The sequence below is a fragment of the Pecten maximus genome, chromosome 18 (genome assembly GCF_902652985.1).
Source record: "Pecten maximus chromosome 18, xPecMax1.1, whole genome shotgun sequence".
Classification (NCBI taxonomy): Eukaryota; Metazoa; Mollusca; class Bivalvia; order Pectinida; family Pectinidae; genus Pecten; species Pecten maximus.
The window spans coordinates 1,100,182-1,109,562 of record NC_047032.1 but is presented as its reverse complement, the minus strand read 5'-3'; the positions used below and the strand labels follow the sequence as shown (position 1 = coordinate 1,109,562).

The 9,381-nt window shown below is 33.9% G+C and overlaps 1 protein-coding gene across 1 annotated transcript in view; it reads right to left on the bottom strand.

Moving 5' to 3' along the window:
• The window catches only part of LOC117317118 (purine nucleoside phosphorylase-like), a 13,909-nt gene extending 7,294 nt beyond the window's left edge, over positions 1–6,615 (bottom strand). Inside the window, exon 1 of the mRNA XM_033871915.1 lies at positions 6,483–6,615. Within this exon, the coding sequence (XP_033727806.1) occupies positions 6,483–6,499 (17 nt within the window). The 5' untranslated portion in view covers positions 6,500–6,615. The remainder of the gene's footprint in view (positions 1–6,482) is intronic.
• Positions 6,616–9,381: the final 2,766 nt, after the last annotated feature.

Below are 9,381 nucleotides of genomic sequence, written 5' to 3'. Positions count from 1 at the left end.
ATGAAAACCTTTATCATAAGATAATGAAAACACTTACATGTGAACAAACTCGCAATTACAACTGAAAATCGATTAAAACGAGAACAATGTATGCAAACAATGTAGATTAATACTTTGAATCTTTATTTTTTGTCCGTATTCTGTCCTCGTTTTGTTTATTTTGTCCGTATTCTGTCCTCGTTATGTCTATTTTGTCCGTATTCTGTCCTCGTTTTGTCTATTTTGTCCGTATTCTGTCCTAGTTTTGTCTATTTTGTCCGTATTCTGTCCTCGTTTTGTCTATTTCATTGGTATTCTGTCCTAGTTTTGTCGATTCTGTGCGTATTCTGTCCTAGTTTGTCTATTTTGTCCGTATTCTGTCCTCGTTTTGTCTATTTTGTTCGTATTCTGTCCTCTTTTCGTCTATTTTGTCCGTATTCTGTCCTCGTTTTGTCTATTTCATTGGTATTCTGTCCTAGTTTTGTCGATTTTGTCCGTATTCTGTCCTCGTTTTGTCTATTTCATTGGTATTCTGTCCTAGTTTTGTCGATTCTGTCCGTATTCTGTCCTCGTTTTGTCTATTCTGTCCGTATTCTGTCCTCGTATTGTCGATTTTGTCCGTATTCTGTCCTAGTTTTGTCTATTCTGTCCGTATTCTGTCCTCGTTTGTCTACTTTGTCCGTATTCTGTCCTCGTTTTGTCTATTTTGTCCGTATTCTGTCCTCGTTTTGTCGATTTTGTCCGTATTCTGTCCTCGTTTTGTCGATTCTGTCCGTATTCTGTCCTTGTTTTGTCTATTCTGTCCGTATTCTGTCCCCGTTTTGTCGATTTTGTCCGTATTCTGTCCTCATTTTGTCTATTTTGTCCGTATTCTGTCCTCGTTTTGTCGATTCTGTCCGTATTCTGTCCTCGTTTTGTCGATTTTGTCCGTATTCTGTCCTCGTTTTGTCGATTTTGAATTAATCAATTACTTAATTTTAAGAATAATTACAGTTAAGTTTTAATGGTAATATTCTCTTTAGTTCTTGAAACATCAGCATAACGATAAATATAGTCGATTTCGTGTCATTTACAATATCAGCGAAATACCAAACTGATTAATGAAGGAGTTAATTCTCACACCCTTGTAAATTTGAACTGTAAACCTATTTTAAATAGCGCATTTAAACACAATACTGTGGATCAATAGTTCCATAGATTTCTTACATGCCTAAAGGACACCAATCTACGTCCTCAACAAAATCATTAAATAACTGAATCAATATTGGACCCGAGTGTTTGAACACGGCAAGGAAGTTTTACGTAAACACATACACACCTTCAATATTGACCAATCCGATAGTACCATAGTTACACACCCTCGATCTATAAATAACTATATTTCACCCCACACTGAATACCACAATGAGTCTCAGACTGACCAGTGTTACGTGTACGTGTAAATATCAGGTGTCCAGCTTTGTCCAGGAAAGAGGTCATTGTGAGTTTAAAAATACCCTGCCAGCGCTGGACGTCAAAACTAGTGCTCTCAAAGTGAATATCCTGTACCAGCACAGCATAGGGAGCTTGAAGTTGGTTCCGAGTTCCATTGAAGTAAAATGGAACTCGAAACCTGTTCCGAGTTCCGGAACTGGTTCCTAGTTCCGTTTATCTTGGTTCCGAGGAACCTTCCCGTGCTGTTCTCTCCTCATTGACAATGGATACTCACAGACCATGAACCTCTCTTTATAACCATGAATCTCCTTAATTTGCATGCACTTCATTAGGCCTAATATGAAATATTCGAGTGAATTTTCTTTCGTGATTTAATCTTTAAAGTTTTAGGCCGTCCTTAAATGACCATCGTATATGATAGGACGTTAAACAATACACAGGGGAGGCCGTCCTTAAATTACCACAGATGTTGAACCTAACAGTTTAAATGATAATTCCCTAAGCTACATTGGGCATTTATACAAGTTTAGAGAACAATGCATATTAGTATATCCATGTTTATCCTACTTTCCAATTTAAAATGGTTTGGCTTGATGAAGTTTAACTTCCTATAAACAGCTATGACCATTAAGGATGGCCTCTGTGGTGTATGCGAGATCGATGTATGTGGTGAGTGCGAGTTTTGGGAGGCTACGGTATGTTCATGTTTTTCTCTTGTGATAGCTGACTTTATAGTACAATCTCACTGAAAATACAAATAAAATGCTGCAACCTCCGAATGTACCTATCACACAGGGGAAGCCGTCCTTAAATTACCATAGTTTATGATAGGACGTTAAACAATACACAGTGGAGGCCAGCGGCTGCCGTCCTTAAATTACCATAGCTGTTGCCGAAGGCACCTGAAAACGAACGAATCAATCATCCCACCTATTCAAAGATGGTGAACTTCAAACAAAAGTAACAACTTTTGAAATAAGAGATATTGTCTCAAGAACGGTAGTTTCTAATTTTCATTATCACCAACAAAACTAGTTGCAGTCAATCTATATTTATATTTTCGCACAGGAAATCCTTAAAATGCTGTACAAAATCTCTTATCTAAATAAGTAAAATTCATCGATAGTTGAGCTATTGTATATATATATAAACCAAACCCAGCTTTAAAGTCTTGAAGGGCGAACTTCTGAAGTTGTGGTGAAAGTTGTTTGTATTGTTCCATAAATATCTTCTTATGTTTCATCATTTACGCTTTCCGAGATAAAATCAAAGTACTGGAAGTACTGTAAACGAACATTATTGTTTAATGCAAAATCAGTAATCTTCTAAGTTTAAAGTCGATAAATTTACTGATATTGGTTTAGGAATTAATTGCAAATTATTTGAAATGTTTGCAGCTGTTCTGATATGATTGAACACATGCATATTTCTGTAAGGTCCTAATTGAAATTGGAAGTTTATTGATCTATCTTGGATGGATGAAAATAAAATATGTCTTCTTTCTTTCGGGAAGCCATCATCAGTTATAATACAGCCAGGACTCTGTGACCTTATTGATGCCAACTTCTAATATGCACTAAATTTAGGCTAGTTCCATCGTTAGTTTAGCATATTTCAACTTAATATGATGAAACACACATAAAGAACTACTGAAAACCAAAACCAGAGCTGCTAATCAAGGCCCGGATTGGGAATGTATCCTATTGAAACTGTACTCAAGCATGTATGGTACTTCAAAACAAAAAACTTGACTCCTTTTGTTCATGAATCATTTGATGTTAATAAATCTTTATATGAGAAGATATACTTCTGGGCCCAGTTGTTCAAAAGGTGATTAGGCTAATCATATTTTAACAACATTTTTCAAATCCTGATTTAATAATTTCTGGTCGAACTAGCTGGACAAAACTTTATGAAATTTTGTAATTCTTAATTTTCTTCCAACTGGCATTGTTTAAAGATGATATACTCACAGGTTTTGCAACAAATGAGATATGAAATTTTTACTAATCAAGTGATTAAGCTAATCACCTTTTGAACAACTGGGCCCTGGTATAATTACACCATTGTACACAATGTGATAAAGAATAACAACCATATAAAAACTATCTTCATCAAATAATTCAGCAAACAGGAAAAGAAAACTTCAAGCTTCATTTTCAACTTCAAACTGATAAAGGTTACAGTCCATTCGATGGGATGACACATTCCCTATTTATTGTCCCTTTCCAATGTTGACCATCCGATCATAGTGAACCACACAGTTCAGCAATGTAATTGCACAAATCACATCCTTTATGTGGAGAGAACAGTTTTCGGGGTGTTATAAGATTCCATAACTGTATGCAAATTTGTAAAATCATTCCATATCTATATCTATATATATACCGTTCGTGTATATATTTACACATATCAAAATTGGAATGACACAGGAGATTTGCAAGTTTAAGTCATGGGATCGAGGTTTACGTAAAATGTTATATTTACCGGGGTAATTAGTAATTTTGATTATATATTTATCAAGCTCTATTCTGTACTTTCTACCAGTGCTTATATTAGAGAATGGACACAATTATATGTTCTCCAATGTCAAAATTAATCATATGTAAAATATTAGGGGTTTATTTGACCGAGACATATTGAAAATTTTTGTAATCATTCGCCATTCGAGGCCTGATTGCCGTCATATTTGAATTACCAAAATGGACCTGAAATCAATATTTTAAAAAAGAGAATGATCTGTGACTTGAATATTTCATAAAAATAATTCAATACATCGTTTATTCACTTCATTCAGATCTTCAGACACCACATAATTTGTGAAGTCATATATAGAAATATATGAATCATTTTGTTATTGATTAATAGTTCACACAAGTAAGCACTAGATGTAAGCAGTAAGTATATATGTACCGCTATCTACTGGCATGACTTTGAGTACAGTAGACTACACTCGCTTTGTGGATATTGACAGGATAACATATATTTACATACTAATTCAATTTTAGAATTGTAACTGAAATCTTGTAAAAGCATGGCACAAATAGTCATCTGAACATTTGTTGTATATTGAAAAAATATTTAAGGTAAATATTAACTCATTTGCTTGACTTCAATTTTCAGTTTATCAATTCATCGATTACTCTGTGTTTGAAGTATGGTGTAGTGAGAATTTCAAGTCTTGATTATGACTTTTTATGAAAATTCTAAATTAACAAATTATTAAAATGAATTTGTTTGAAAAATAACACAAGTTCCACAGCAATATTATATAGAGTATCAATCACAATATATCAGAAGTTATCAAACTACAGATAACAATTAACGACTGAATATCAAATTAAGTGAATATCACAAGTATTTTTGCATTTGTTTTTAGATAATCCGGATTTCCGTCTTTAAAAAAAATACCTAGTAGACGTAGTGCATAGTAAACGTAGCCATGTAACAGCTGATTTTAATCAGATATAACTTAACATGAACTTAACACCGTTACAGAAGTTCGTCGCAATCGAAAATTTGGTCGTGAATTCGGTATTTTGCAAATTATTTCAAAATACTTTCAGGTAAAAGAAAAAAAAATTCTCGTAAAAATATTGATTTTGGGTGACTATCGGCCATTTCGGTAATTCAACTCTAACGACAATCGGGCCGCGATTCGCAAATGAATAATTAATTTAAAATTCGGTCAAATAAACCTCTAATATTTTAAATATGATACAATCAGGCATTGCAGAACATATATTTTGGTCAATCCTTTGAAAATAATGCCAATTTATATTATAATTAATTCCGATTTTTCTTCGTTTCGGTATTTCCAAGTCTGCTTCACGTGTGGTCCGTTTCAGTAAATATTCTCGTCTTTGCCGAAATAAAAACAAGCTATATAATTGTTCATTTTAAACATGACAACAACTGCCAACCACACGTATCCAAAAATGTTATTGTTGATATCATCTGAATATTGCCGTAGTTATCTGTCACTTCGATTGTAGATCTAAGCCCCATGCCAAAGTGAAGGAAGAATCGACCAATCAAATTGGTTTATTTTTGATTTCCGTAATCTTGCAGTTACCTCCCTTACAACAGTAATGCGTTCCAAGTATCGCCTACAACAAGCAATCCAGTGCACATAGCAAGATATTATCATTTGCATTTGATTTATTGGGTCATTTTCGTCAAAGAAAATGGTATATGGAAATCGATGACAATTTTAACGCTATGACCAGTCACCCTGACCACAAATGCCACCTAATTGTAAGCCTATACATATGTACAGTAACTACAGTATAGTACGATACAATGTATCGTCTCGTATGCCGTCATTGATATATTTCTTTCTCTAAATTATAGAAATACACACCTAGTTGATAATGATGTAACATTCTAGAATATATATATTACACATTTAAGTAAATCGCGGACAAATTTGCAGACCTATGCTATAATGTCAGCCGTTTTGGAAAGAACACAGAAGAGCAAAACTTTCTAAACATCCGGAGACGAATGCGCCTGCGCAATAGTTGTTTACATAAATATATTGACCTGGAGGTATTCGCAAAGTTCAGGTTCATTTAGTCTTCTCATTTCGCTAGCGTTATGCATTTCTCAAATCGTATGCATCTTGAAAACACCTACTGAATACATTTCAACCTTTTCGGTAAAACTACTATATAAAACGAAGATGTTTTTGCAAGTAAATTATTTGAAGCGTAAGGCAATGGAGGCAGCCACATTTCATTGAAACAGACAGTAGATGGCGTATTGGTGAATGTGGCTACCATATATGGTTATATTTCTCAGTCCAGTTCTTGATCACAATAACCGAACATTAATGTTCGTTTAAAAATCTTTCTAATATACCAACGATACAATAGTATAACTAACTACCACCGACCTTCACATTTCCTCAAATTCATTGGTAAAGGAGCTTTAGTGTTCGTCACGCTTGATCAAGCACACACTACCAATACGTTCATACACAATTTGAAATGTGCTTTTATCAATACCATTGTTTTGATTTAAAGTAAAAAGAAAGAATTATATAAGCATTGTTAAAATCAACGTACCCCATCGTTCCATTCATGGTTCGCCGGACTCGGAAGGTTCGTAAACTGTAGTTCCTGTCAGTGACTACTGACGCTGTGAAATCTACACCTGTGTACAGTACCTGTAGTATAGATATTCTAGCCTTTGTTGGTATTAATATATAGGTATATATAGATCTTTACGGCTAGTATTTACTATACACACACGTACTCATTTCATATGTATACATATGCACAGTACCAATCTGACATGGTCATTTATAATTCTATGTACTTACAAGATTTTTTTCTCGTTTTTTCCTGGATTTTACCACAAAATATGTGGGGGTTTTGTGTGTGTGTGTTTTTGTTTTTGTTTTTGTTTGTTTGTTTGTTTGTTGTTTTTTTTCGATAAATGTTTAAAAGGGATAATAATTTCCTGTGTAGATTATTTACTCATTTATCTATTTATTTATTTATTTATTTATTTATTTACTTATTTATTTATTTATTTTGTCCACTAACCATAACAACCTTTCCGGGTATTTGCCTTTAAATGTCATATACAAAGATGCTTACATAATATGCTCACTTGTATATTTATGATATCCAGATCATAACGTGTAGCACGTGCTTGTTCAGACATACGTTTTTGGAATACAAAACAATATTTACCCTGAAAAACAATAGAGGGCACGTAATGGCAAGCACTCTGAATATTTCACGGACCCCATACATAATTAATGTTTTGATTGCCAGCTACAGTCAATTACGCCAAGTCTCATTACAATAGTTGTAACCGTTTGTAGTTAGACTACAATGGAATTATGTCATAAATGTGGATTTTTATGAAGACCCCATGACACATCTAGTGATTGATATATCTTCGAAATGTAATTTATACAAACATATTGTGGATACCTTCAATACTCAATTTTATCTTATTAAGCCAATTGATTATAAAGGGCCTGTTTCCAAAATGGCCCCTTCTCTGATTCAAACACGCTGATTTTCTACCTGGTAGCATTATTTTTGTCAAAAGCATGATATCCCTGATCATCATGATTAAGTGGAAGGAATCATCTTCCATTTCTCTATGTATATTCTCCGTTTTGGGTGGTTTTATATTTTTTGTGCAAAACAACATTAAAAGCTATGTTTTGACCAGTAATTATTATAGAACACTTTGTAATTTCTCTTTGTGAAATAAATTAATCCCATTTATTCACAGTTTATATGCACCATCACGTTCCGCGACACTAAAATTAAATTTCAACCTAACTTGATAGCTTCTTTGCGAAAATCTGTTTTCAGCTTTTCATTTTAAAGTCTGATACCACAAAGTAATTAAAGGAGCACTATCGAAATATTCGATTAGAAATAATCTATGGATATCAACAAATTTCTTATGAAAAAATACATTTTGTGAATTACTGTACATACCAAGTTTTTTTATGTTGTGTACATGCCCCCAATTTTATGCAACATATCAAAGTACTGAAAGTCATGAAAAATAGAGGAAAATGTTGCAAAAAGTACATCAAATGATGACGTTCAATAATTCGATTGTTACTCATTATGTTGTCGAGTGATATAATAAGTAACCACGCCATACAGCTCCGTGTAATCTACCATTTGGTTATATTTACATTTACACTGCAGCCCCACTATATAAATTTACCAAGCTCACTTGAAGGTTACGAGTCCATAACTTCCAAACTTTTATTTTGACGTCTAAAACAGCACACTTGTCGCACGAGCACACATAGCAACCGTCTGTGGGACAATACAATAATAACTAGAAATGGGATTCTCTGTACAAATATATGTATATCGAATATTAAATCCAAAGATGATATCTCGTCTGGGATTTATGTCGGGATTACATTGCACAACGTATTAAATCAGCTGAGTGTTGATGTACAGGAATCTCAAAATCACCTTGTGTAGTCAAATAAACTTTTATATTATACAAGGACCTCTTTAACTGATATCTGCCACATACCAGAGTTCTAAATATTCTTTATCTAACGTTGGGAAGTCCGACAGCTCTACTGATTCTATTTCCTCACAATCTTTCCTGGTCCCTTTGTAGAGATCTGAGTCATCATTCACTCGTTTTGCAAGGTAATTTTCTCTTGCATTAAGATCTTTTACTCGTCTGGCAATTCTGGCGCCTGTTTCTAGTTTTAATGGAGTTGGCTGGTAAATTGGTCCTCTGAACCAGTTCATGAAAGCTGCCACAATCTTCAGTAAAGTTGAAATAAAGTCAAGAAAATAGCTACTGTATATGAAAGTTCTGTTTTAAAGAATCTAAATTGTTTCAATCCTGAACGATAGCTTTCCTGCTTGTCTTTGTTATGTATCTGACAGAATTCGCGTTTTCTGTATTCTGTTGGCTTTCTCTCGGTTTTAAAAAAATGGCATAAAATGCTTGTACCCAGATCCATTTAGCTTTGAAAGAATATCTCAAAACCCACGATCTGCGATTAAAATAAAAAATAGGTATGTAATAGCATTTATACATAGTAGACTATATCAACACAAATAACAAAGTAATTACATTCTACTGCTTGTGTCCCACAGTGTGCTCGTTTTTAACCCTTGCTTTTTATAAAAGTTAATTCATGTCTTTTCTTTGAATGCAAAAATCTTTAGTTATCCAGTAATGTTTAAAGAGGCTTACCCGCAGACGGACCGGTAAACAGCACATCTCCGATCACTAAATAAACGTCAGTACACGTTTCTATGTGACAAAATTAGAGGCTTTCCGACTTTATTTCTTGAAAACAATTACAGAATATGTATTTAAAAGACGTTTTAAAACTCAACCTGAGAGGGAAATGTATGGAATATAACGGCAAATCTTCTTTGTAAATCGCTGCTGCCTTTGAAGTTATCACTGTGCGGCGCTGTGCACGTGCTTGTTTCTTTGATGTGT